This window comes from Anomalospiza imberbis, chromosome 1 (genome assembly GCF_031753505.1).
Source record: "Anomalospiza imberbis isolate Cuckoo-Finch-1a 21T00152 chromosome 1, ASM3175350v1, whole genome shotgun sequence".
Taxonomy (NCBI): Eukaryota; Metazoa; Chordata; class Aves; order Passeriformes; family Viduidae; genus Anomalospiza; species Anomalospiza imberbis.
The window spans coordinates 101,073,190-101,088,187 of NC_089681.1; the positions used below are offsets into that span (position 1 = coordinate 101,073,190).

At 37.5% G+C, this 14,998-nt stretch overlaps 1 protein-coding gene across 10 annotated transcripts in view; it reads right to left on the bottom strand.

Annotated features, from left to right (window-relative positions):
• Positions 1–14,998, bottom strand: part of TPK1 (thiamin pyrophosphokinase 1) — a 300,977-nt gene that overhangs the window by 226,203 nt on the left and 59,776 nt on the right. The window contains exon 1 of one of the 10 annotated variants that reach the window (XM_068202506.1): positions 5,540–5,651. The exons of the other annotated variants lie outside the window; for them this stretch is intronic. Within the exon in view, the coding sequence (XP_068058607.1) occupies positions 5,540–5,546 (7 nt within the window). The 5' untranslated portion in view covers positions 5,547–5,651. Of the gene's footprint in view, positions 1–5,539; positions 5,652–14,998 lie in introns of those variants that run through there. 10 annotated transcript variants of the gene reach the window in all.

The following is a 14,998-nucleotide window of genomic DNA, read 5'->3' on the forward strand; positions in this document are numbered from 1 at the left end:
TGCAGACCCAATTCCTATTGATATCCCATGTCATGAACTTGTGCTGGTAGCAGAATAGGAGACCCAAAAGGCCCTTTGAGCACACAGGACCCATTCTGATGGAACAGAGCAGATTTCAGTCTGGTTTAAGCCATACTTCCCAGGCTTACTTGTCTCAGTAAAACCACAAAGTTCTAGCACTGCCTCTCTCCTCCTTCATTCAAGGGACATGATGTTTCCCTACTATTTAAAATTCTTCATCCAGCTATGCTTTCATTATTACTTTTGGACTATGCTCTGTAATTACATTAGGTGCTTGTTTATTCAAAACACCCACCATCTCTCTAAGCCTCCCTTTGTAACAAGCTGCCAGCTTGTCTCTTTGTTCAGCTGATTCCCATTATCTGGCCTACCCATCATCTGAATATATTTAGTCTCACCCAAGTAGTTTTGATTATCAAGATTTTACTACGGTCTAATTAGTGACATTTTTATTACTAATTTGTCACTCAGACACTTTCAGTCACATTAAAAATTCCTGCCAGCTTCTCTGAAATTGCTGAGTGTCTGCAGTCTTTTTCTTTTCACACAAAATCAGCTAAGTATTTTTATTTTGCTGGATCTTTGGAGGACTTTTAAAGAAACACTTAGGAAAATAATTTTAAGTTGAAGGAGACTTTTGAGCACCACAAAGAGAATCCACAGCCCAAGGAAATAGTGTGTGGTGTTCCACCTCTCAAATAAAGGTTTGAATATCACCAAGAAGGACATAAAAACCACTTGACACCTTTAGATCCTTCTAATTTTATTTCTAAAGGTATGAAAGTGGTTGAATCATGACAGTGACACTTCCTCACACACAACCTCTCAGTCAGCTGCAACTCTGTGGTAGTTCCTGAGAGTTTTTGACATATGTGGCTGGCTGTGCCACGTGAGTCTCTAAGCAGCTGCAACTCCTGAGGCTGGACTTGGTTAAAAGCTGCCAAACTCTACCCGAAACTCAGCCCTGCACATCAATGGAGACATCAGAACAAACCACTGCATTTTGTATCTCTGTCTTGAGCTCTCATAGTGTGTCTGTCCTTCCAACTGAATAGAAGATGATGTTTACACCCATGAATTCTACAACCCATTGCTCTGGCTGACCAAATCCAGGCACTATCACTGCATCTGCCTTCATTAAGTTCTGCTGTTTTCAACCACTAGATTTAAATCCAAGGTGTAAGCCTTCCAGAACAGCACACACTGGTGAAGGGAGACAATTTCTGGAAACATGATACAGCTATAAAAGGTATTTAAAATTACAAACTCAATATTACACTTGTTTTAAACAAAATCTGTCCTGGAATTTAGAATGTAGCCACACATTGCTTGCAAAGGATTAATAAACAGTGGCAATATGCATCTTATAAAACAAACTGCTTGTGCCTTTAATAGTTAATTACATAGATCCTATTATAAACAGTTCTGAAGCAATCCATTAACCAGATGTCTTTTAGCAAATCAGAATTTATTACTCTTTTATGAGCTACTTATAAAAATGTAACTTTCAGATAAAGAATGGGAAACAGCTAAAGCAGTTGACCATATCTGTTTTCCATTAGAGCATCTTTGAAGGGTGAGGGAGGGAAGAAATAAAGTGTCTTATTAATGCTGTATAGACAGTTTATCCTATTGGAAACTTCTCCCTTCTCCTAAGAAAGGATAACTCACACAAAGACTTTACTGCACTGGAGAGTAATGAGGTCTATTAGCAAGAGCAGTGAAGGCAGCTGAGATATTCACTTCTTTCTGAAAAGGTGACTGAAGTCAGGGAAACAACTAGCTTTGACATGAGTGGGTATAGGACTTCTGTCTCAAGTGCCTATGGCTGCAAATAATAATGAATGCTGTAAAATATCTGAATAAATACCTTGGTATCAAACATTAGTTGATTAATTACTTCCTCATGAATCTACTGAAAAGAATTAAAATTCTGAGTGACACAATGGTAATTTATTTTCAGCTCAAGCCATCAGTATTTGTTTACATTCCTAAAGTTTTTACATTAGAGATTTTGATAAAGTTGCAGCCTGTACATTCAGAGGCTATCCATGGCACAGGAGCATAGGAGAGGGTTAACTTTCAAATGTGTCAATAAAATCCATTTCACAAGTCTTACAGTCTAAATAATATCAGTGGGCAATGAACTGGAATTCACACTCATCTGGAACTTTAGTAGATTAAACTCCAACAGAAAGTTGGCAGATAGAAAAAACTGAGATTGAAAAGTGGCTCCGAACATTCTGGATTAATTTTACTGCATTCCTCCAAAGAATTCTTATCCAAGGGAAGTGTTACTTGGGAAGGTGTTGCTGTTTGAGGTTTGTCTGGATGAGTGTTTTTGTGAAAACCTGAGATTCTACCATCACGCAAATTAGTGATTTATGCTCCTACACAAGCTGACATCCAGAACGGTATGCCAGCTCATCATCCACAGCCCACCGTACTTTAAGGAGATAGGCACCAAGCCAAGATTTAATGAAGTCATAGAAAAGCTAATCAATGGTTACAAGACTTGCAGTCTTTTGCCAACAAAGGCTCAAAGAAGATTGATCCACCTCTATCTTCTAAACATAAATAACTCATACAAGAAAAGAAGACTACCACATAGCTATACACAACCTTCCTATCTGATGAAGGCTTTTGGCCTCTTTTCTTATCACACTCAAACACTCTATGTAAGTCTTGAAACCATAAACTTTGATAATCATCACTACTTGAACAGATCTCAACAACCACCATGCACAAAAAGACGACTCATGATACATGGATTCTCATGTCTTAGCATGACAACTTTTCCCAACTTTCATTTATAAATCAGGAAAAGAAAGTCTGGGGACTTCAATTAGATAAACATGTATTTTTTACATGATTTGAGTAGGATTTTCCAAAGAATTGAAGGTGATGGAACTTGCCAATTTTAAATGGCATAACTTTTCCAGGCTACTTTGAAAATGTATTCCTAATGCTTTCTTATGCTTGGGTATATTACAACTTCAGCATTTCTCTTGGAATGCCCAAATGTCGTATATTCTCCATGAAAATACAGTGTGCCAAACTTCACATTCAGCTTCTCCCTCAGCTGCTTCTAACATGGATTCAGAATGCCTTTTCTAAACAAAATAAGCTGTGCTACAGCATTACGAATAGACGGAAACATCCTGAACAAAAATTGCTTTAATACAAGTAAATGAATGGTTGGTTTTCAGTCCCTAGTGAACACTGGCAATTTGCTTATTTTAGCACTATATCTCAAATGCTGGGTGAACAGGAAGATACCCCAAAAACACATCTCACAGTATTGGTTGCTCAGAGCATGTATGTTTCAAACTTGAATGTGGTGGCAGATGCTCCTTTCCACTGCTTCTGTCAGTATCTGGAAACATTTGACATATTGCAGGCAGGGTATGTACTTGCAGTATGATTTGAAACACAATTCTGATTCTGGTGATGAATGCCAAACAAAAAATGAGGTATCACATGAGAACAAGAAACACCTCTAAACTTAGAAAAATCTCTGAATCTCTCACCTAAAGAAACATTTGGCTAAACAATCACTACTCCATGTTCAGAGAGAGGAGTTCTTTCACAGAGAAGTCAGGACTCAGTGCCCTCATGCAAATCTATGTCCCAGTTTCACATCCTACTTTTTCTAGATTCCCTGGGGGAAGACCAATAGGTCCTAACTGATTGTAGAAAAATAAATCACTGAACTCCCAAGGGAGCAGACTCAAATGACTTTTGACCTCTTCATATGGAGGTGTTTCCTAAACCAAAGCTCAAAATTCTTCAGTCTGTATCAGAGTGGTTTTGACTGTAATGAGAGCATTATTTCTTATTTTTATGGATCAGAGAATGGATCAGAGAATTATACCATTCTCTGATCCAAAATACTTCAGCATGAAATTATCAAATCCACTGACATCCAGTATCTGCTAGGGTCTAAAAATTACTTTTATGTCCCATCTGAATGCCTACAGTGGCTTTGCCCTCTCAGTAAGAAAAAAACAACACCCACACAAGTTCCTCTTTTCCAGGTTCAACAACTGTGTCTATGAATGAAGGAAAGCACATCATTAGGCCCTCTTCAGACCACTATACTACTTCATGGGAAACAGTGATATTCTTCTTTTATAATACAATGCTAGGAAGAGTATTACAAACAAACTAGGAGTAAGAAGATTAATAGGCTTTAAACACCCCTAAACCATTCAAAACAAAATCTTTTATAGTTTCTTTTTATCAGTGCATTCAGTTTGTAGGCAATGATTGTGCCATTCTTCTGGACCTGGGAAGGAGCTGGATACTTATTTACTGCAAACACAACATATAAAATGTATTTTTTTTGCCCTGAAGTGTCTCTTAGATCCTTTTTCCAAACCTTTTATGTCTAATAATATGGATTATCAGCTACAGAATCCTGCACTACCTTAATGAAGGAGTGGCCTAGACAGTTTGATGCTACAAGGACAAAGGTTCAGTGTGCAGTTATCCATGCTATTATAAGCAGTCCCAGTGGGATAAGATAGCACTCACAAAAGAAAAAAGGCCGCACACACACAAAAAAAGGCCAAACTAAAACCCTCAAAGCCCCCACAAAAATATCCCCCCCACAACACTGCTAAGACTTGCAGCAGATTTCAACAAATTTTTCACACCTCTAAATTTAATATCCAAATGTGAACAGCAGCAGCATGCCCTTGCAATATAAAAGAAAACTGTTTTAGTAAAGATTTATTATGCTAATAACACTAGAGCCTCCCTATTGTCCCACACATTTTTAAAAAGGACACTGCATATGTATATTCAAATTGCCAGAGATGAACAGTGGGTCACAAACAAAACTTAAAATGTTGAACTGTGTCAGCCAAATTGATAGTGCATTTATTATTTCTACCCTTTCTTATGCATTTTGGCATAGTCAGTTCTGCTGCCAAAGCATTTCTAGAAGGTGAATTTAAAGGATGTGAAGCACGATAATCACTAATGAAATATGAGTCATGCATTAATGTTCACTCAAATCTATGGATCTAAAGAAAAAGCAATAAAATTAAATGAATGATTTAGGAGTAATCTTAAACACTAAACAGATCCTAAATTCACCAAAGAAAGCAGATGTCACAAATCACTGCTAAGGGCATTAGCAATCTCCCTCCCAGACAAAAGGTCAGTTCTGGATGCCTTGTTAATATGTATCTGGGTTTTATACAGTCCTAATAAGAATGTTGCTTTCTAACAAAGGTGTATAGGCCTACAGAAAAAGAGGTGGTCAAGGAAAACGACAACCACAGCATGTTCAGAATTAGATGACAGCTTTGCAGTCTCCAGGGCCCTACCCTTATTGTCTCTGTCCTGCTGTTAAACAGAGAAAGAAAGTTTGACATGGCTAATGGGAAAGACTTGAGAGTAGAAGATAACACTGAGATTAAATAGAGCAGACTAACTATAGACTCCCACAGAATTTACTTGCCTTTTTTTTTCGCACTACACCAGCCAAGGAAACAGAAGACAAAATAACCTGACATCTGGGCTCCTATTCAGGCCTCCACACCTCCTCAATTATAGGTTACAGATATATCTAAATTTCAACAGTGATCCAGAAGACAACTCAGATCTCTGTCCATTGACTGAGGAAAATACTGGCATCAACATAGGAAACTAATAAACTTCAGCTAAATATCCCAAGTTAAGAGAGATGTAACTGCAGGACCCAGTGCACTACTACTTAAGCAACCTTAAACCTTGCCAGTGTGAGATTTACTGGACATTCACTATGCCTCATGCACCCTCTTATGCTTTGTCATCTCCTTCAGGAAGCAAAGGGAAAGACAGATTCACAAAAATAAATTAAAAAAAAAAAAAAGGGAAACGGTGACTTTTGCCAAACAGTTGATAAGATCACAGTTATTAATATAGTACCACCAAGGACAATGTATAGACAAATCTGAAGAACCAGACTACTTCCTTAATATGTTAATATTCTCAGAAATTAAAATTGGCTACAATCCCACTTGTTCTGACCTTTTTTCCCCTTAAAAATGATGGATTATACAGTAATTCTCTATGTACTTTGACATATTACTCACCCTTCTCTCTGTGTCCATGTCTTTTCTCACTTTCTGTTTCCACCTTAACTTCTAAAACAGTTATTCAGCTTTGGAAAACAAATAAAAAAGCACCATCTCCGAATCTCTGAATAAGCAAGGAAGTGAACCAAAACAGCCAGTTCTATGAGATATTCAGAGGGTTCAACCTGCTCAAAGTTCTTTGCAAAACTACTACTGCCAACAGAAGTTTCTTCTGATGGTCTAAAGCCTTTCCTGCAATGTAAAGACACCTTTTGATACCTTAAGACAGGCTTGCATATATTTGTCAAAATGATTACACAGCTCAGTTAAACAGAGTTGACACAGGATCTATGTCATGCTAAGGGCAATTCATTTGACAATGACCAAATGTTGTGACTTCTTGAGCACATTTTCCTGATATTAATCACTTTCTCTAGAAACCTCACCAGCAATCATGTTCCAGATCTGTAATTACTGCACATCTTTTTAACAATGAAAAGATTTAAGTCTGAATGACCACAGAGGCTCCTTCAAATGCAGCATCCACCACAGAGAACATGATTTTTCAAATTTACTTAAAACTGGGATAGGAAGAAAATAGCTGTAAAAATTAGAGAGAAATAATTTCTACACTACTTTTATGATGAAGGTTTACCTAGAAAATTCTTCTGACTGCTAAAATTCTTCAAGTTTGGAAGTTTTTAGAGAATGAGAAACTATACTTCACTGCTGGTTTGTAAAGGTTTATTCACAGTCATGCCCTGTGCAAGGAATAAGGGACTTAATATTTATCCTCCTAGGAATAGAAGGTATAATTCTCATTCTCTTTATCTTGGATTAGCTGTCAAGACAGTAAGTGGACTGTTCAAACATTCAGTGTTTTCAGTGGTTTTAAATCAAGATGAAACATAGGCCAAGCCATTAAGATGTGCCACATGACTGCATGTTTCAGCTACTCAGTGCTCAGCTTCCCTCCCAGTCCTGGATGGGTAAAAGGGAAGGTTAGGAAACCAGACTCCACTTAAGATGGCAATTTAGGCATCCAAAACCAAGAGATTATCAAAGTATTTTACTTATGGTATGATTTGGGCCAGACACTGCACTTACACCACTTTTGCCTTGTACATCAAAGGACTTAAAAATCCAATGAACCCACCTTAATCCTGTACTAAAACATGAGTTTGTTTTGTTTAAGCAAGTATTTTCACAAGCTAAATAACTTCCTCATAATTCTTTGTAAAAATCTGAAGTTTATTAGCAATGTACAGAATTAGCATATCCCCAAGTTAATTTTAAGTTGTTTTGACAGGATGTTACGAATTTGTGCTCTTTCTTAGGACACTTATGTTGCCAAATAGGTCAATTTAAATGCATTCTGAGCCTTCCCAATTCTTGCATTCCAAAATGTTTGGGGCTTCTTCGAAGACCTGCAGTGCTAAATTAGCCCCTCTTTCTCTTTTCCCCCTCAAAAGAAATACATTTCAAGTGTGCTGTTCTGTTACCATCCAGTTTAACCTGACAATCAATTAGTCATAGCTTATTACACCTCACAAACACCAAGCTAATACTATGGACAACTGTGGCCTACTGGAAGCTAGGGCCTAAAGCTAAGGGTTTGTTGTAGGCAACATCAAGAAGCTTGAAAGACAAGTGCATGTTGAAACAAGGAAAAACTCAGTTACTTGCTTAATGACTTAGACTGCCAGAAACAGAACTCCCAATGATCCAGACCTTGGGCTCTGAATATAAGCATCAAGGGTTTGAAGGAGCTGAGGTTTCTCAAAAAAAAATCCAACAGAATGATACTCATACTCTAAAGTACCAAATTATTTCAGTGTTAATGCAGCTGACATTTAACCAACATTGATTCTTGTGGTTACACCTTATCCAGGTCATCCACGTTAACATTAAGCTTTATTTCAGTGAAAATAGAGGAAGACCCTCTTAAAGAAAGAATTTTATGGAGGTGTGAACCAAATTAATTCAAAGTAACTGGGGGAATATTGATATCAATAGCTTCTAAATAAGACTGTGCTAGTCATAAAGCTTCCAACAACGGAAGATGATAATAAAACATCCCAAAAAATTATAGTTTGTCCCCATTATTTCTGAGGTCAGTGGCATTTTCCCCAATGATAAATCTACAACAATGTTTTGTTTTTGTTCCAATGTGATTCACTGTCGATGAAACCAAAGACAGGCTAATATATATCACCATTGTCTTTTCAGAGTATTAGATGAAGAATTGTTAACTTGAAAGAATGAATGATATTAATAGCCACAATACTTGTTCCACTTTAATGTGCTACATTTTGGCTAACATCTAACCAATTAAACATTAAAAAAAACCAACCTACTATGCTGTTTTCCAAATGCAAATGCACAGACTATTTTGGTAACACATTTATATAATGCTGAAATTTAACAAAATAGCCTACTTTATAAAAGAGAAGAGACAATGAGTAGAGCAGAAAAGATAGCTATTTTCTGACATATGAATTTACAGTTCAATTTTAATACTTGATAATATGGGTGAGCAAGACAGTATGTATGCCATTCAGATGAGAAAACCAGCAATCCAACATCCATATTTTCAAACTACTGCTGTCCCTTCAGGCACTGAACACAGTGAAGGATGCACACTCCATCAGTCAAGTAGCTAATAAATACTAGCATAGTCTCAACATATTATAGAAGAGTTAAACTGTTCACTGGCTGAGTTAGTCATAATTGCAATCACGGTAATAAAGTAATAAAAATATCTAAAATTCAAAATCTGGAAATAAACAAGACTCAGGCAAATTAAAAAGACAAAATCCACTTTTAAAAAGCAATCAACAGTTGAAATCACCACTGAATCAAGGTGAGCCACTTCTACCACTGTGGGCTTCTTGAGACTTTTTTTCTTTTGCCTTCCTTCTTTTTTTTAATTTCCTTATTATTAAAAAAAGGTTTGTCTGCCCTAAGGCAAGCCTGGAGTAAGAGAAAAAGGAAGACTATAACACAATGGTTTGATCCAAAGGCCATCAGAGCCACCGAGAAGACCCTGACACTGGCAACCCTAGATAACATCCATATTTTACAAGACCTTAACACTTCACCCTTGTAATTGATTCATGCTAAGCTCTAGCTGTGAAAATAATACTTTTGCCCTGTAGTAACTCCCAGAGAAACAATGTTTTTATATACTTTTCACTGGGTAGCTCGAGGCAGTGAAAATCCAAGAGTTCCTTTCATGAGATGAAAAACCTGCTCTTTTCTGACACAGGTCTTACTTATGCTAACCTCACGGATTCACTTCTGCTCTTCGACTTCATTCCCAGGACCATTGCTCTTCTTGAATCACTAACAAAATGAGCCATGAATAATCCTTTTTGCCTATTGTCTTATGTTTCTCTTTCTGCTTGGGGTGTTCCAAAGCACTCTCCTGACAGTACTTTCCAAAGCTCCTTCTTTCAACAGTCCTCTGGGAAACATCATGGTAACCAGATATATAGCAGGATGCTATCAAAGGCTTCTATACAGCAAATCTTGTAACAATAGAACTCCCCTAATGGGATTTGCATCCTGGCTTCCTAGAAAAAGCACTGTAATAACCTCCCATTTTTTCATTGTGCTGTAATCATCTGTTATGCTTCTCACTAGTACTTCAAAGTAATTCTCTATTGTTCTGTAACTCTGAACTTCAGCTCAGCAGGGTTTAGTTTTTCAAAGCATCACAGAGGGGAATCTTAATTACTCTATTTTTTTAAAATTTTTTCAAACAAAATCTCAAATCCATAAAACAAACAAAAATTTTTTTAGATCTCAGAATTTCCTCCTCCTGGATTTGCAAAGAGCTAAAATCAACAACAAAGCATATTCAGCCTACTATGTCTCAAAATTTATCTAGAGACCTCATTCTGTCACAGCATCTTCTACAGTGAGGGAATATGAACTATGCAAAAGGTCTAGAAGATCAGCTCTGTCCTCAGCTTTGCCAATAGCTATCTAAAAATTCTCAAAAACCACCGAAACCTACCATTTAAATTGTTCACACACCTAGGCTATGTCCCTCAAGAGCCCAAATTCTGAACCAGAAAGGCACTAACAATACATATGTCACTAATTGAATAATTTTATCATATTTCTGGAGTTTTAAGCTTGGTTTTCTAAAGATAAATTTAAGCTTCCGGTTCACCACTGAAAATCTGGTTGATATCAAACTTATACAGAGTCATAGGCAAAGCACAGTCTACAAAAGCTCTCTTCCCAAAATCCCTTCTAGTGCAAACTACTGCATGTCCTAAGATCCAGATCCTACTTTGCACCTTGAGTCCTGTGTTCAGTTTTGTCTTGTCTCATTTCAAAAAAGACACTGAGGTGCTGAAGCATGTCCAGAGAAGGGCTACAAGGCTGGTGAAGGGCCTGGAACACAAGTCCTGTGAGGAGCAGTTGAGGGAGCTGAGGTTGTTTAACCTGGAGAAAAGGAGGCTCAGGGGAGACCTCATCACTCTCTACAACTGCCTGAAAGGAAGTTGCAGCCAGGTGGAGGTCAGCCTCTTCTCCCAGGTAACAAGTCACAAGATAAGAGTATATAACCTCAAACAGCTCCAGGGAAGGTTCAGGCTGGACATCAGAAGGAATTTCTTCCCAGAAAGGGTTGTTAAATACTGGAATGGGCTGCCCAGGGAAGTGGTAAAGTCACAGTCCCTGGAGATGTTCAAGAAACAACTGGATGTGTCACATAGTGCCATGTGCCTGGTGGTGATCAATCAAAGGTTGGACTCAATGATCTTGGAAGTCTTTTCCAAATGATTCTGTGGTTCATTTCCAAGCTTAAAGCATGGTGCTAGCCAGACCTAGAGAGAGCCAGATTTTCTTGTTCCTAAAGTACATCATAGATTCCCTACCCTTAAGAACATTTGAAATAACTTCTCTCAGACTCCTGTAGTTGAAGGACCTAACTCGCATGCAATCCAACAACAGGCACATCACCATAACAAAATGTTGTTTAAATCTAAATTTAAAGTGCCACAGAACATCAAATTTAAGTTACTAAACACAAACTAAAAATTATATTCCTGTTTTGATTCAAATGTGGAAAATTGAACTTCACATTGATGTTTTAGAAATCTAATAGAACAAAATCCCTCTGTTCTCAGTGGAGAACAGAGTAGTTTAGCTGAGGCCAGCAGTAAGAGTTACTGCTAGTCTGGATGCCTGCTAGAAAGAGCAATAAAGCATACAAGTCCATGTGACATCCCAATCACCATTTTTATTAACATTTTCCTATTTATTAATAGTAGCTGCTCTGAATTCCCTCAAGTTTTATGCCAACTGCCAATTCTGGGTCCAGTACAAATTTGAGATATATTACAAGTAAGTTCAGCTAGAAATGAAAATAAAAGATGAGACAAAAGCTCACCATATGCCAACAAGGCAAGCTCATTGATGACAGATAAAAGGGCAAGTGAGAGGCTGCACACACTAATAATTCTGGAAGTGTAGGTGAGTTCAACCCCTAAAGACTAAAGGAAAAAGTATCAGTCATAGAGAAGAAAAAACCAGCACCAGGTAAAGTCAGGTTATTTCCTCTCCTCTTATTAAACTACAATATCTTTTCTTCTGCTCTAAGACATTAAAACTGTTCCAACTGATCTGTTATCTTCCCCTCTGTATATCTGAACTTATACCTGAACTTTGTATTGCCACTTGTATCTTATTTCCCTCTATACATAGCTCTTGGACCTCACCTGAAGACATTCAAAATATCAATCACCCATTACATTGCAGACAAAAGCATATGGAACATAAAATGCATGGGAGATATGGCATTCAAAGACAGATGACTTGGAAATCAGTCATACAAATCAGCACATTTTCTGATTTGATTTTTTAGTAAGGAGAGATATTTTGTAATGCATACTCATCTCTAGGTGCTAATCAACCATGCATTATCAGCATTTTCACCAAAGAGTAGGCTGGCCTTGACAGGAAAGTTGCCTGACATTCAAGAGAAGATTTAGAATGCAACAGCTACTTTGATGGAGCAGTTGTAATATGGGTATTGATAGAGAAAACTCAGTTTATGGATAAGCCATCACAATATAAATACCCTAAGAAAATACCATTTGAAGACAATTTAACAGAGTTTGGATTTGACTTACTACACTGCTGCCGTAGAAGAATGCTTTCTGTTATCTCAGTATATAGAACCCACACACAATACAGAGCTGAAGTCTCCAGGGTGAGCAACATTCCTCTTTCTGGAGCTCCTCCAGAAAGATGATCTACAAGGTGTCATAAAATGCCCATATACTATGCATATGAAGTGACTGGTCATGTTGTCTGGAGAGCAGCATAAGATACAGCTAGACCCCAAGTTCCTTCACTGGAAAGAATTGTCTATGGAAGAGACTGTTTAGGGATGTGCACTTAAAGGACATTTTAGCAGCCTGGTTTCATAGATGTCTCCTTTCTATCGACTTGTCCAACATTAAACACACCTCCACAAGTCAGGATTCAGTCAGCCTGTTCCAAAGGGATGTTGGTAGCTTATTCTAATACATTAGCCAAGGACATTTGGTAGTATGAATGGCTAATATTTGAAGTTGTTCAACCTATTTTGTTTGATTAAAAGCCTTCATGGAAAGTGTTTATTTGTGGAAAGAAATCACAATGCTTTTGAGGAAGGCACAGTGGCCAATGTATCACAAGCACTGTGAGAACTAAAAAATACATATGGACACATGTATGTTGCAATTTCACTCTGACTTTTTAAATAATAATCTTATTTTCCAGAGCATAACTTCTTGTTCTTTACAGTTGTCACTGTGAACATTTAAGAGTGGAAATTACTCTGGAATATAAGAAAATTCTGGATCATTTGAGTAGCTTGTAGGGGTAATGTTTTCAGAAACAAGAAACAGTTTTCAGATCCTGAACTGAAGACAATTTTCACTGAGGTGATTTCTCAGCACTGCAATAATTCTGTCTTTTCCCTAGGGAGACATCAAAAAATCAGAGCACTTGAAATCACTAGACATAGCTGTAATTCTTGGCATAAGTAAGTAATTGCATTTCTGATTAAAGAGATTTTAAAAAGCAGAATCAAAGTCTCAGGAACTTTCATTTATTCCCCAGAAAGTCCATTCTGTTTTCAGCCACTAAAACCTGGGCTTCTGTACTTCTCAAACTTTACATAAAGACAGCTTCAGACTTTCAACTCACAGTCAATTCTGTCAAAGATATATTTACATTTGAAATCACTTGAGAAGTAGACCCAGAGACTAATTCAAACTGGATTTTTTCACAACCATATTTTTTTTATTAAACAGGATTCCAACTAGGAGCTAGAAACTTTGCATAAGCAGGAATTTAGGATGCATGAGAGTGTTCAGGTAAGATCTACTTGATCCAGTCTTCCTTATAGAAAACTCACAGACAGAAGAATGTGCAACTCTGAAAAAAGCAGGGTCCTGACTCGTCAACATATTTTTCACATTACCTCCTATTCCCCTTTACTGACCTATTCTCTTTAATTTCTCTTGCCATTTGTTTTTTCCCCTTCTCAATATATGCAGCCCGATAAATCCTTCAGGGAACAACTAGTGTCATCTGCCATATTAGTTTTCATCTTGCTTTTGTAAACTGTTCCTTCTCCAGCGTTTCATCCATCCTGCTTTTAGGACAGCACTAATACTGCATGACTGTACCAAGCACCAAACAAGTGAACATATTCTAGACTGATTCGTTACAGTAATGATATATAATAGACTAAAATCATACAGTCCTTAGCTTGTACTGCTTCATTATAGTCACTTATCCAGCCTGTATGGCAAGAATGGTAAAAGATGTCTCTTGGAGGTGATGAAATATGATTTCAGTGTCCTTCACAAAGCACAAGGAAGGAAGTTCTTGCAAACTTGTACCAACTGAAATAGTTCTTTTGAAAGTATGTCAGTAAAAATAGATTTCATAAATGTGTGTTATGAGACAAAGGTTAATTAGCTGCAACCACTTTTTCTCAAGGTCAAGAGGAGTTACACCTGGGATGATTTTAGCCTAGAATAGCCACTTATTGATGTGATTTTTTTTTAACTTAGGAAATCTCACATCACACCACTTTTTACTTGACAGAAAAGTGACAGGGCTAATGAAAGAAGTTATTTTGATAGGTGTTGTAGGGTAACTTCATGATGCTTGTATCATTTGCTTTCCTCTCAAATTTTCCCTAAACCAGGACAACAGGACCCAAACTACTTTAAAATAACACATCTAAGCATTCTGTGCTGAGTATAACAACCCAAGATTCCTGTAATTCAGAGAAGTGGAACAATATTTTATCTTATTTTTCCTTTGCATTTTTCTCTCCCTTTCTCCCCGAGTTTGTGTAGCTGGCAATATTCTGTGGATTAGCAGCCCCATAATTTCCTTCTCATCTCTCCTTTATGATATCTCAAGCATATACAGCTGGTCATCAAGCATTGTTCCTAAGGATGATTCCTTCAGAACTTCTTTTAGTTCACATACCAAGCCCCCCAGGTTCTCCTAGTCCTGCAACAGTTGCTGTGCTAATGCTCCTCCAGAAGCAGGATTCAGAAAACTGCTGACACCTAAAGTAGTCCACTAGCACTGTAAGCCAGGCATTACCAAAATCCTGTCCTGGATTCACTAAGGTTTGCTGCAGCTGAGATGCTTTGAAGAAAAAACATTTCATGTTTACCATGTAACCACCTCCATCTGTCATTTTACTTAGATAGAAAATATCCACCTATTCCTTAAAGTAATCTACCAGCAATAGTCTTAATAGCTTAATTAGGACTTCTGCTCCTCCCACAAACGCTTTGGAAAACTATTTACAGCACCAATAATCACTTTCAACACAGTTATGCTCGGAGAACAGGAACCCATTGAGGTAGCCTTGA